The sequence below is a fragment of the Schistocerca piceifrons genome, chromosome 5 (genome assembly GCF_021461385.2).
Source record: "Schistocerca piceifrons isolate TAMUIC-IGC-003096 chromosome 5, iqSchPice1.1, whole genome shotgun sequence".
Lineage (NCBI taxonomy): Eukaryota > Metazoa > Arthropoda > Insecta > Orthoptera > Acrididae > Schistocerca > Schistocerca piceifrons.
In genome coordinates this window covers 523,460,401-523,475,376 of record NC_060142.1, presented here as the reverse complement: position 1 = coordinate 523,475,376, position 14,976 = coordinate 523,460,401, and the positions used below count along the sequence as shown (strand labels likewise).

At 42.8% G+C, this 14,976-nt stretch overlaps 1 protein-coding gene across 1 annotated transcript in view; it reads right to left on the bottom strand.

Moving 5' to 3' along the window:
* LOC124799121 (LIM/homeobox protein Lhx3) overlaps positions 1–14,976 on the bottom strand; it is a 202,566-nt gene that overhangs the window by 137,895 nt on the left and 49,695 nt on the right. The window contains exon 3 of the mRNA XM_047262658.1: positions 2,554–2,777. Coding sequence (XP_047118614.1) covers positions 2,554–2,777 — 224 coding nt within the window. The remainder of the gene's footprint in view (positions 1–2,553; positions 2,778–14,976) is intronic.

The following is a 14,976-nucleotide window of genomic DNA, read 5'->3' as shown; positions in this document are numbered from 1 at the left end:
CAGAGGGATAAGGGTCACTGTAACGAGGGAATCTCGACTCTAGTTGAGATGGACACAACCTGTTGATGAAAATATCCCCATATTCTAAACTTATAGATCGTGACAGTTACGAAGGAAATATAGAGTATGATGGCCAGTCTGCTTTGAGGTCATCGAAGATTCAATAAACCCCCTCTATTGCAGTCTTTAGTTCAGAAACAAGTTAGATGTGTACCTCCACGCTTCTCTACTCTGTGCAAGTATCTTCATCTCTGCTTAACTACTGCGGTCTACATGCATTTCATCCTGATTTCTGTAGTCTTGCCTCCCTGTACAACTTTTACCGTCCACCCCTCCATCCCCCAAGCACACACACTTTCTTCCTTTACGAAACTGAGGATTCTTCGGTGTCTTAGATCTGTCTTGTCAACGGACGTCTTCTTTCAATCGAGCAGTGCAATAAATTTTCTTATTCACAATCCAATTCATTATTTCTTCATAAGTAAACCGATCTACCCATGTATTCTTTAGTAATATTCTGTAGCATAACATTTCAAAAGCTTCCATTTCTTGTAGTCTGAAGTGCTAGTGTTCACGTTTTACTTCCGCACAAGGCTTCTCTCCAGACAAATACCTACAGAAAAGGTTTTCTAACTTTGTGTTTGGTTGGTAAGTTAGTTAGTTACATGTTTCATATATCATCTGAACGAGTCTTTCAACGAAGTGAATCAGTTTCAGGATATGTATTCGTCATTAGTGTTAACATTAATGAACGCTTCACTATTTTATTCTTACTCATGTAACTACACTTAAAAACAAGTGTTCCTTTTGTTAAAAATTTCTCTCTTTTATTTCTTACTTTTACCAGCCTGGAATTTATATTGTCCTACATCATACATTGTCCGCTATTATGCTGCTCAAATAGAAAACCTCCTCTTCTGCTTTTTATGTCTCATTTCCTAATGTAATTTCCTCGGAATTTCCTGGTATAATTCGACTATGTTCCATTATTCTTGTTCTACTTTTGGTGATGTTCGTATATAGTCACTTTCCAAAATACTATGTATTCCGTTCAACTGTTCTTCAAAATCCTTTATCGTCTCTGACAGAACTACGATACCACCCACAAATCTCAAAGATTTTATTACTTCTCGCTGAACTTAACTCAACTTTCCAGATATCTCTTTGGTCTCCTATACTGCTGCCTCAATCTATAGAGTGAATAACATGAAAATTGCCCTAAAACCGGCATCAAGGGTTTCCTTTTACATCGTTTTGTTCTTAGCAATGCAGTCTGATTTCTATACAGATTGCAGGCAACCCTTCGCTCACTATATTTTATCCCTGTCACATCCAGAATTTTAAAGAAAATATTCCAGTCAACAATTTTATAAGCTTTGTCTAAGTCTAAAAACGCTATAAATGTATTTTTATCTTTCTTCGGCCTATTTTCCAAGACATGTCGTAAGGTGTAAGGTCAGTTTTGCCTAATGTGTTTCTGAATTTTTCAACAATGTTATCAGCTTCGTCCAATTATAAAATGCTATAAACATATTTTCGTTTTTCTCCACCCTATCTTCTAACATATCTCGTAAAGTCAGCTCTGCCTAGCGTGTTCCTACATTTCTCTAGAACCCAAACTGATCTTCGCCGAGGACAATTTCTACCATTTTGTGCATTCTTTTTTCAAAAAAATGTTATTATTTTGCAGCTATGATTTATTAAACTCATGGTTTGGTAACATTTACAATTGATAGCACTCGTCTTCTTTTGAACTGGGATGCATTCTCATGGTATTTCTCCCGTCTCATATATCCTGTATACCACATGGAATAGTTCTGTCATTTCCCGAGAATCTCAGTAAGTCTGTGGGATTGTCGTCTACTCAAGGTGGCTAGTTTTTACTTACATCTTTCAATCCTCTACCTCATTTTTCTCGCAATATCATGTCCCATCTTTTCTTTATCTACTTTTTGTTCAGTTTACATAATATTTTCCTCCAGGTCGTTTTCTCCGTACAGCATTTCCGTACATTCCTCTCACATTTAAGCCTTCCCTCCTTTGCTCACTATTGACTTGCCATCTGAGCTCGGAGTATTAAGGAGTGATTGTATCACGCAGAAGGAACGTGCTGCATATTTCTGGACTGGAAACCCAAAGAGTATGTGTGAAATCGTCCTGGACAGAATGTCCCCACTTCACATTCTTCGGAACTACAGATCTTCGTGAGAGAATAAAGTCCCGAATGTCGTTGTGCATAGGGCGCCAAGTGGATGCACACAATGCATTGCTCACAGTAATGGGCATCCTCTTCACAAACATATGGCATGTTTGGGTTAGTAACAGTTCCATATAATTCTGGCTTTCGCTACCAATCGAACATTCTGTTTTCTGTTGTCATGTTTCTGTTCATGTTAGGGAATTAATGTTCTATGGAATGAAGAAGCTCGATGTATTTCACGCGTTCGAAACGGACAGCTCGTGTCCCAGTACTATTTGATAAAATACCTACGATTCTGCCTCGTAGCATTGTAGAATTTCTACGTTATACGGTGTAGGGAACTGGTACGGTACCTTTGGACTTGGCGGCCTCGTAGTCCGGCTTGCAGACGAGTTTGCGGTCCTCCATGAGGTAGAACTCGTCCCCCGTGTTGAGCTGCCGGCTGCACATGACGCAGGAGAAGCACTGTAGGTGGTACACGTGCTCCTGCGCGCGTCGCACCACCTGCGTGGGGGGGATTCCCTGCTCGCAGCCCGCGCACTTGGTCCCGTAGCGCCTGGAACATGCGGCCGCGCCTCTAAGCTAAACGTCGCTGCCGTCGTAACAAACTGACACAGGCAATTGCAGTACACTGAATCTGTAAAAAATTGAGGGGAAGGATTTCCTAGTCGCAGTCCGCGCCGTTGGTAGGTCTACTGTATAGCCTGGAATACTAGGCCGCCCCTGTAATCTAATTGCTGCTGCCACCTTAACAAGCTGACGCAGGCAGCTGCAATACACTGAAACTGTAAACAACTGAGGGAAGGATTCCCAGCTCGCAGCCTGCGTACTTGGTCCTGGAGCGCCTGAAATACTCATATATGGTTGGACCTCTTGCCTTAAAAACTGATAGCCAGCCGTGTGACCCAGCGGTTCTAGGCGCTTCAGTCCAGAATCGCGCGACTGCTACGGTCGCAGGTTCGAATCCTGCCTCGGGCATGGATGTGTGTGATGTCCTTAGGTTAGTTAGGTTTAAGTAGTTCTAACTTCTAGGGGCCTGATGACCTCAGAAGTTAAGTCCAATAGTGCTCAGAGCCATTTGAACCATTTTTTTTTTTTGGGGGGGGGGGGGGGGGAGCCTGTATGTCCGTGTGGTACCACTCTACTGGTCGATGTTGGAGCCAGCTTCTTGCAGCATCAGTGATGATAAAGGATCTTTCTTTCTATGTATTCACAGCACATTACACTTGTCTACATTGAGATTCAATTCCCATTCCATGCACCATGCGTCAATTCGTTGCAGATCCTCCTGCATTTCGGTACAATTTTCCATTATTACAACCTCTCGATAGACTACAGCATCATCCGCAAAAAGCCTCAGTGAACTTCCGATGTTATCCACAAGGTCATTTATGTATACTGTGATTAGCAACGGTCCTACGACACTCCCCTGCGACACACCCGAAATCACTCTTACTTCGGAAGACTTCTCTCCATTCATAATGACATGTTGCGTTCTGTTATCAAGAGACTATTCAATCCAATCACACAATTGGTCTGATAGTCCATATGCTCTTACTTTGTTCATTAAACGACTGTGGGGAACTGTATCGAACGCCTTGCGGAAGTCAAGAAACACGGCATCTACTTGGGAACCCGTGTCTATGGCCCTCTGAGTCTCGTGGACGAATAGCGCGAGCAGGTATAAAGCCTAGTGTGCAGTCGTTATTCAATACATTGGAGACAAAGCATTATCTCTGTTAAAAAGAGAAGCTTCAGAGATGGAAGGCCAACAGGGCTCTGAGTCGGGGTAGTACCAGATACAATGCCACCTCTTTCGCCCGCCAAAAACATTAGAAGATTCGAATCCTGGTCGAAGAAAAAAGTTCCACCATCAGAATCCGGTCGTCCAAGGGAGCAGTGGCAGAGGGATACAGATACTGATCGTAAATGGCACCAGCGTCTCGAGAAACTCAGTACATTTCCACAGTGTCTTAACGAATCAGGCTACAAGATTTATCGAAGGTGCCTCGTCTGTCGAATGAGGACGTTAAGCCCACCGACCAGCTGCTATTTAGAAGAGAACTGTGGTGTGTGTTGGTGCCAAATTCGAACCTCCCTTTTCCACATTCCAAGTGAAAATTCGAGGGTGGTTTGAAAAGTTCTCGGAATCACCAAGAGAGGTCAGCACTAGTGCAACGAGTTGTTCACGTGATATTCATTGGACTGTTGCCTGTAAACACGTGCCGCATCAGTGCTCTTCGAAGAGAGCTGTGGCGGTGTGGCTCTGCTGTTGTTCCCACGTAGTGATTTGCGAAGAGGGAAATAATAGAGATTCGAGCAGTGATTAAGTATTTCGTAAAGAAAGGTATGAAAGCAAAGGACATTCGTGCCGATTTCCAGAATACGCTGGGGGACACTGCTCCTTCATATTCAACTGTTGCTGAGTGGACAAATGAATTTAAATTTGGTCAGGAGACCTTAGATGATGATCCACGCAGTGGTCGGCAAAGATGTGTCACTACTCCAGAAATTATTGCAAAAGTGCACAAAATGGTCAAGGAGGATCGCCGATTAAAAGTGCGTGAAACTTCTCACGCTTGCCAGATGTCATCTGAAAGGGTATATCACATTTTAAATGAAGAATTAGAAATTAAAAAATTACCTGCAAGATGGGTGTCACGACTCTTGACGAGCGCGCGCACACATGTGCCTTCGTCACGGCAAAATTACACGAACTAAGGTATGAATTGTTGCCACACTCGCCTTATTCACCTGATATGGCTCCGTCAGACTTCCATCTCTTCCCAAAACTGAAAATTTTTCTTGGTGGACGAAGATTCGCTTCAAAAGAAGAACTGATAGCCGGAGTTGACAACCATTCTGCAGGCCCGGAGGAAACTCATTTTCGAGATGGGATCGAGGCACTGGAATATCGTTGGACCAAGTGCATTAATCTACAAGGAGACTACATTGAAAAATAAAAAAGTTTCAGTGACGTAAGTACTTTTTTTTTCTATTCCGTTCCGAGAACTTTTCAAACCACCCTCATAAATACAGAAAACTGTTCTACACAAACATATAATATAGCCGTCTAGACATTACAAGCATTTGGCATAGCCTACGATAAAGGGCAGGGGAAATTAAATTGAGAATAACAGCACGTGAAGTTGGGCGATATTCTCTTTGTATAAAATCCTAAAATTGTGATCGCGCCACTACTTCGTGTAATGGCAGAAACAGGAACTGTAAGCGGAAACATCATAGGCCCTAAAACTTCCTTAGAGTTTAAAATCGCATACTCGAATCTCGTCCCTCGCTTTTCTGGTGGAACGTTTTTAAGAACTAAGCCATTCACGCAGACTCATGGCACGTCTAAGAGCTTCAAGCTGCCAGATTCCTTCTCGCTCTTAGTAAAGCATGAACCTAGGTTTGTATCCCATTCGGGCAGAAATTTTGATTAGTCATGAAGTATTCATTACATAGCAGTCCAGCATTTCGGAACAATATTTCCCTTACACCATTTTATGTCGCTGCACCTTCATTGATTTTATGCCCCTTGTCTTCGTTCGTTTCATTTAAGAAAATCTAATGTCTGGAAAAAACTTACATTGGTAACATTTGTAGCTCATATGAAGAATATTACTAATAATGACAGTTTGAGGGACACCAGGAGGTGTGCTCACGTAGCCCGATAACTTTCTTTTGCGAGTTGATGCTCTTTCCTGCCTGCTTACTGAGAAAAATTTGGGAGATATTCCGCCATATGCAAGGCTTTGTTTGTTTTACTTCCTCTTGACATGTTTCAGCACTTTTTGTGCTATCTTCAGTGCGATTTGTTTACATTTTTCATTCTTACATGATGCTGATAAGCTGTTTTTATGTTTTTAGCTTTACAACTATCACCCATTTTACTAAGAGTCTGTCATGATTTTTGGTTCTCTAGCCTTATTTCCCTTATTTTCGAAGTGTTAAGATCCTTATTTTCTTTGTAAAGGAAGTTCTGATGGTTCCACAGGCATTTTTGTTTATTTTGTCACAAAATTCGCGAAAAGCAGTGAAAACGGTTGCGCGGTCCAATGTGACACAAATTTCCATTAGTCACGACATGTTCACTTAATACTTCGGTAAAAGAAGTTAAGGTCTGAAACTCACAGAATGTAAATTAGAAGGCCGTGAAATTAATAAATACAAGATACGCGCACTTTACAAATGGCTAGATTTCACAGTGGAAAGTAGATATTAATGCAGGAAGTAGTCCTTTATGAAATTAACATCACGGAAAAAAAGTTTCCCGATCAGATCTACACAGCCCAATTTTCTGATTGAATGTTCCTTGTAGAAACGAATATGTAACTAAACAAGAAAGAGGTAATTTAAAGATGTAAAGCGTGAACGTAATTCTAGAGCTGTATATCGCACAACGTTTTTTTTATATAGAACTTTCTTGACTGCAACATATTTTTCACAACCTATCTGCTATCGGGAGGATAAGTCCGCTGGATTTTGCTAAAAAGAAAAGAAAAGTAACAAAAATAAGAACACAGTTCGCATTAAACTGCCGTCCGATATCCCTTACTGAGGCCTATAAAGTCCGTTGTCCTCGCACCAGCAACCTATTACCGTACGCGTATCAAAATGTGATTCGTCCTTGACTAATGTTAGGTTTGGCACGAATGACCTATTTTCGGTGTCACTGTGGCCGCAGTCTAACGACTGCAGCAGAAGGCCATAAAACTGAAATGAAATAGTTGACAAACCGGCACTGAGAGTATGACTACCATTATCGTATATAGCTGTTATTCCTAGGACATACTGACCGAGCGAGGTGGCGCAGCGGTTAGACACTGGACTCGCATTCGGGAGGACGACGGTTCAATCCCGCGTCCGGCCATCCTGATTTAGGTTTTCCGTGATTTCCCTAAATCACTCCAGGCAAATGCCGGGATGGTTCCTCTGAAAGGGCACGGCCGACTTCCTTCCCCATCCTTCCCTAATCCGATGAGACCGATGACCACGCTGTCTGGTCTCCTTCCCCAAACCAACCAACCAACCTAGGACATACTGAGTCTCACCTTTATTGATGATAATGACATAGGCCAATGCAGTGAATTAAAAATTGTACCAACACCAGGATTCGATCCTGGCCCTCAGCTAGACTAGGTAAACGCACTATCAGTTGCGCCACTCGGGCACTACATATACTAGAGCTAGGACACACTTCAGTCCTCATACGCAAAATCAGCGACGCAGGGTTCCCCGACGGGCTCGTACGTCTCATACACTCATATCTCACGGACAGGAGTTTCAACGCCGACGTGCAGGGCAAACAATCAACACGACATGGTATCCAGGCTGGAGTATCCCAAGGAAGCATCCTAGGGCCCATACTGTTTAACCTCTACATCAATGACCTTTCAGCTACACTCAACACGATGGTGGCAATCTACGCGGATTACACTGCCATCCTCGCGCAAGATTGGAAACCGTCAAACATTAACTCACGACTACAGACTGCACTCAGAGCGGCAGAGCCTTGGTTGGTGAAATGGCATGTTAGATTAAACGTCGACAAGTGCGAAGCCGTTCTGTTCACTAGAAGACCGAGGCCGAACTGCAACCCAGTAACACTACATGCATGCCCAATACCTTTCCGCGAGAGGGTCAAATACCTCGGTGTCTGGCTGGAGCGGAAACTACTCTGGAGCTACCACATTCAACACATGACCAACAAAGCAAACGCGAGGCTCAAACAACTCTATTCTATGCTTAAAAGGCGTAGCATACTGAATAGGAAGGTGTCCAGGTCCATGTACACCACACTTATTAGACCTCTGATGACGTATGCTGTTCCCGTCTGGGAATACGTTGCGCCCACACGCCTGCGCCGTCTGCAGCTCATACAGAACAAAGTACTCAGAATCATAAGCAATGCACCGCGTTACATGCGCACCGCGGATCTTCACCAGGAATATCGGCTAGATACCCTCCTGCAGGTATTCCAAAAACTCTCCACACGACTGTCCAGAAACACGAGACACTCTCGTAACCCGTTTATTCTTTCTCTGGGGAACTACGACCACAACCATAGAGGGAAACGTAATATACCAAAGAGACTATTAGCAAGGAACTAAACATATATGGTCCATAGCACGCTAACACAACAGTACTAGAGAGCCCCTGCAACACAACTACTACTGGCAACCTCAGATGCTCGACCCGCCGATAAACAGGCAATCGCAGGGAAGCCGTGCTGGCAACAAGAAAATCAGCCACACACACACCCTACTCTGTGAGCTGATCTATAGCCGATGGCCCACTAATGTATGACGACCTCGGACTGTTACAGGCACGCAGCCGCTGCAGCAGGCCCTACAAAAGGAACCCGCAACGATAAAGGTAACGATGCACGATACTTCGCACTAGCATAACCTCACCTTGCATGCACTGTCGCAGTTAGGAAGCCGCTACTGCCCTTACTACCTTTCCTACCGTCCTACTGTCGCAGAGGTTTTTTTTTTCTTTGGCGCTTGCCTTGGCACTTTTTTCCCTCTGCCCTTACAAACCGCTACCCTTCGATCGCTTTCGTCCACTTTCTGTTTCCTGATGGACCATATCAATGAGTAATCCTACCCAGACGCATGGACAACATCACAGCCCGCATCCTTTGACTCCTGGTTCGCAAACTTACATGTTATACGGAGGTGACAGTGGAACTTTTGGTTTGGTCACCACGTCGGTGTAGGCGTGAAGGGGTCCCATCCTTTGCAACACTACCCTAGTATGTCTCTCTCAACGATACAAATTCCAACTCATACTTGAGCCCATTGCTGTTCCCCTTCTTAGGTCTGAAACTCAGAGAAAGTAAATTAGCAGGCTGTGAAATTACTATATACAATATGCGCACACCTGACAAATGGCGAGATTTCACAATGGCAAGTAGATATCAATGTGGGATGTATATGATTAATATATCACCTACACGCCTGAGGTACTGGCAGGGTGAACACCATTTCGCTCATTGCGAAGGTGTATTCCAATATTGGAGAGCCTTGGCAATACTGCTGCGGGTTTAGAAAGGGGAATAGCGTGATATGGAATTTGTGTGAGGGCGGGAGGGGTGGGATGGGGCGGAGAGACGTACTAGGGTAGCCCGTGCAGCGCCAGTGTTTCGTAAAGGATAGTGTATCTGCCTAGGATGCAGGAGACTTTGGTTCGAATCCCAGTTGCCGACCAAATTTTAATTCATTGCTTTCGCCTACATCATTATCCAATCATTATTGGTCGGACCCTCGCACAGGCGAGACAAATGGCGAAGAAACGGAAACAGTTTCAAATTATCTTACTGTAAAACTGAAGTCATATGGCGTTGTCGACTGTGAGACCATCCTAGTGTTTGTTCAGTCGTTTAATTGCAAGGCACAGTGGCGTCATTAAAAAAAAGGTCGGAGATAATTTTTAATGCTTTTGTCTCTCTAAGGATATATCTGTCGCTTATTATCACAAACAGCAGTGGAGAACGTTCATCTTCCAAATTTAAGTTTCTCAAAAATACTTCTCGAATCTAAATGTTCATTTTATCTTCGCTCATTACTAAAAGTGCTGCTTTAAGACAACAGAGCTGTGAAGTTATTATAAGTAACTTCATTACTGTGAAGAGAAGGCACAGATTTATAAGTCAATAAGAGTGTTTGAATCACTTACTTTAATGTTTATTGTTCGGGAAACTATTGTATCCGAATATCTACATAATTATAACCTAAAGTCTCTTGCCGTCTATCTGTCTGTACGTTCAGACTAATCTCCGGAATTATTGTAGGAATTCCGATACGGTTTCCGCTAACAGCGTGCCTCCGTAGGTCAGAGGTCAGCGTGACTGATTGCTATGCCGAGGATTCGGGTTCGATTCTCGGTCATGCCACGGATTTCTCGTTTATAAGAGGACTGGAAATGAGATGCAATCACTCTCGTGATGCCAATTGAGGAGGTACTTGAGTGTGAAGTAGTGGTTCCAAGGTCTGGGAAACTGACAACGGCAGAGAGAGCGGAGTGCTGACCGCACGCCCCTCCATGCCGCATCCAATGACGCCATTAGCAGAGGGCGACACGGGGGCCGGTTGATACTGAATGGCCAGTAGAGGAAGCTTCCAGTACTAGAAATCCTGATTCACGAGTGTGCACAGTTTATTACCGCTACGCCAGACAGGTCTGTCCATAAATATTTAGTGCTACCTGTCCGAAGCCGGATGTGTCACTCGATACATATAAGTGGAACTTGCTTAGTTGTTACATTCCATTTGTTATCTTGCACTTACATAACAAACGTCTTTCATTTAATTACAAGATGTTATTTTTAATCCATTTCTGCATGGACATAGCATTTTGCTCTTTTTTATAAAAACATGTAATTGTTGATAGAAGTTGCAGTAGCTCAAAAGTAAAACTCCTTATGCATGCTGCACATTACGTTTCTTTATTTGACTTGCGCACACAAACACGTTTCATCTTAGTTACAAGGCATTTACAGTGAGCACCCTGAAATATTACACGATTTTTGCATTTGAGCACATGGGTTACTGTCTGCACATATATGTTATAGATTTAGAACAGTTCCTGAAATACTTTTAATAAGATGCAGAATTACTTACAGATCAGCGTCTGTTTCATTATTTGTAAGCCAAACACCTTTCTCTCATGTGGCAAACTAGTTGAAAGTTTGCAGTTTTCCTTCCGGTCACTGTTTCAGAGACATAGCACTGACATGTTCTGCATCCTGGAGGACCCCCTTACTACGGATCAATAGGAATGAAAGTAAATCTAATCTAATCTAAGAGCCATTTTCTCTGTCTATGGTGCCATTTGTTTCCGTTTCTCAGTTTTTGCTTTCAATTATTTTTTCTTTGACAATATGTGTGCTGATGTAAGTTCTCTCTCTCTCTCTCTCTCTGTGTGTGTGTGTGTGTGTGTGTGTGTGTGTGTGTGTGAGTACCCCTTTAACTTTATTATTTATCTGTTTGTTTATTTTTACACACACACACACACACATACAGAAAAAGAGAGAGAGATAGTTTACAGTAGCACGAACATAGTCAAAGGAAAAACCAACTGAAAGCAAAAGGTGAGATAGTTAGCAACACTTACAGAAACAAAAGATATCCTAGACACAGAAAATGTCAGTTACAGTGTTATATTTCGAAAACACTGACCACGAGGAAAACTCCAAAGTTTCAATGAGTCTGCCACATGATAGAAAGCTGATCTGTAAGTACTTTTCCGTCTTATTAAACAATTTCAATGAACTGTTTTAAATGTATAACCTATATGTGCAAACGATAACCCGTATGTCCAAACTAAAAGACTCGTGCAACATTTCAGGACACCCCACTGAAGATAAAATATAACTAAGGCGAAACGCGTCTCGCTGCACAAGTTAAATAAAAAATCTTAATGTGCAGTATGCAAAAGGTGTTTTTCTTTGGAACTACTGCAGTTTATATACAGCTGCAGCGGAAAAGGTCATCACAAGAAAACGGTTCGTAGTTATGTTAAGAAATCGCTTTGAGTACCTTCATGATTTCAGTTGTTTTAATGTATTAAATCATAACTTGCATCGTAAATATTGTACAGCTAATAGTAACCCTTAAATGTGTTATAGACTTTCAATTCGAAGACAGGTTTAAAAGGCTACTTTTGCGATTTTTGTCCCGAAACGTCTCCTGGAGGGCCGGCACTGTAAGTTCAGCGATAGTGTCAATAGATCCTAAATATCCCCCTGTTTTTGAAATATGAACATTGCTTTGTATCTTTATTTATTATGTATTTTATTGTGATAGGTTTCAGTGGTCCCCTCTACAGCGAACGATGATCATACAACAAACAGCACTCAAAGCCGTGAAATGGCGAAGCCCAGTTCATTTGGTTAATAGGCTGCACCAGATGCATCACACATGAGTAGGTTTACGGACGCTGAAGTTTTCGATCTCTTTACGGTTTTGATTTCCGTTGGTCATGAGACGACCGTTTGTCATAGGGGTTCTGATGACGGTGCAGTGGATCACTAAAACCAGTTACAATTAAATAAATAATAAATGCAGAGGCGCATTGATGGTGTTAACCTTTGTTCATGTACAGGGTGTTAGCGGTATGAGAGCAGATATTGTGATCATTAGTACCTTAATATGCACTCACTTCAGTCCGTTAGTTGCTTTTCTCTGCATCTAACAGTTTTCCCACAAATACGTCTCATAATTTACTACCTGATATTTTCTGCACGGTCGTAGCTGCACCACTAGGTGGACTAGGCCTGTCAGTATAGACTAACCGTTTTGCATCCACGAGTCAATGCGTCTACACTTCAACACCTGACCTGGTGCTCAGGGGAAAGTAAGCTCTAATGGCTTGCTCTTGCCACAAGTACTTGGATGTACTAACCAAATTAAAAAATATGCTACTGCTAACAGCTGTAATTATTAGTCGCAAATGAAGTACAGTAAATACCGATGTAGTGCTGTTCAGCACATTGTCGTCAGACACCAGTAAAAATATCTGCCCTTATACCCCTAACACGCTGTATGTTTATCAGCGGCTGCCCATTATCCATTTGTAGAGGAAAAACACGAAAATTACATACGCGCTGTCGACAGTGTATGTAAGTGTGATGAGAGCGTGTGGAGTTCTGTTTGTCATGTGGATGACGACGAGAGAACGAAAGGAGAAGATGAAACCCGATGTTGGCATGTAGCTGCTGTTCTCCAGTAGCACAGAGGACACTGCTGAGACTAATGCCCGTAACAGTCCAGTTACATACATTTTTTGCTCCCCTGTAAAGTCTTACATCAGATGCAAACAAAAAATGTGTTAAATCCAAACTGTGGTGGGAGAACGGCGGCAAGCGAAGAAAAATCTTTTATTATCGTTGTGCAAAAATCCTGATTCGTGTCGTCAACTAATAACTTCTGAGCCACCATCCAGCTTCCAGTTCCGGAGAAAGCCGCACTCGAAAGGGTGATGAACATGCGTTGTTGCAGAGCCAATAAAAAAATAAACAAGCTTTAAAATTTATTCCTCAATCTGTTTTGTAGCCATTTGGGACTGCCGTATTGATAATTGCGCCAGATAGGACAGTTACTTCGAGTAGTAATGTCTGTAACTACCTTTAAAGAATATATCATTTTATTTGTTCTCAGTAGTTCATTTCCCTTATGAACCAAATGAGATTATTTTGTTTCCTACTGAGCCAAATGCGAAGTTTTAATTAATAATCGCTGGGTGCAATTATGAAATTTATTTTTTTCTACAGGGTGTTACAAAAAGGTACGGCCAAACTTTCAGGAAACATTCCTCACACACAAATAAAGAAAAGATGTCATGTGGACAAGTGTCCGGAAACGCTTAATTTCTATGTGAGAGTTCATTTTAGTTTCGTCAGTATGTACTGTACTTCCTCGATTCACCGCCAGTTGGCCCAATTGAAGGAAGGTAATGTTGACTTCGATGCTTGTGTTGATATGCGACTCATTGCTCTACAGTACTAGCATCAAGCACATCAGTACGTAGCATCAACAGGTTAGTGTTCATCACGAACGTGGTTTTGCAGTCAGTGCAATGTTTACAAATGTGGAGTTGGCAGATGCCCATTTGATGTATGGATTAGCACGGGGTAATAGCCATGGCGCGGTACGTTTGTATCGAAACAGATTTCCAGAACGAAGGTGTCCCGACAGGAAGACGTTCTAAGCAATTGATCGGCGTCTTAGGGAGCACGGAACATTCCAGCTTATGACTAGCGACTGGGGAAGACCTAAAACGACGAGGACACCAGCAATGGACGTGGCAATTCTTCGTGCAGTTGACGATAACCCTAATGTCAGCGTCAGAGAAGTTGCTGCTGTACAAGGTAACGTTGACCACGTCACTGTGGGAGAACCAGTTTTTTCCGTACCATGTACAGCGTGTGCAGGCACTATCAGCAGCTGATTGGCCTCCACGGGTACACTTCTGCGAATGGTTCATCCAACAATGTGTCAATCCTCATTTCAGTGCAAATGTTCTCTTTACGGATGAGGCTTCATTCCAACGTCATCAAATTGTAAATTTTCACAATCAACATGTGTGGGCTGACGAGAATCTGCACGCAATTGTGCAATCACTTCATCAACACAGATTTTCTGTGAACGTTTGGGCAGGCATTGTTGATGATGTCTTGATTGGGCCCCATGTTCTTCCACCTACGCTCAACAGAGCACGTTATCATGTTTTCATACAGGATACTCTACCTGTGCTGCTAGAACATGTGCCTTTACAAGTAGGACACAACATGTGGTTCATGCACGATGGAGTTCCTGCACATTTCAGTCGAAGTGTTCGTACGCTTCTCAACAACGGATTCGGTGACCGATGGATTGGTAGAGGCGGACCAATCCCATGGCCTCCATGCTCTCCTGACCTCAACCGTCTTGACTTTCATTTATGAGGGCATTTGAAAGCTCTTGTCTACGCAACCCCGGTACCAAATGTAGTGACTCTTCGTGCTCGTATTGTGGACGGCTGTGATACAATACGCCATTCTCCAGCACTGCATCAGCGCATCAGGGATTCCATGCGACGGAGGGTGGATGCATGTATCCTCGCTAACGGAGGACATTTTGAACATTTCCTGTAACAAAGTGTTTGAAGTCACGCTGGTACGTTCTGTTGCTGTGTGTTTCCATTCCATGATTAATTTGATTTGAAGAGAAGTAATAAAATGAGCTCTAACATGGAAAGTAAGCGTTTCCCGAGATATGTCCACATAACAT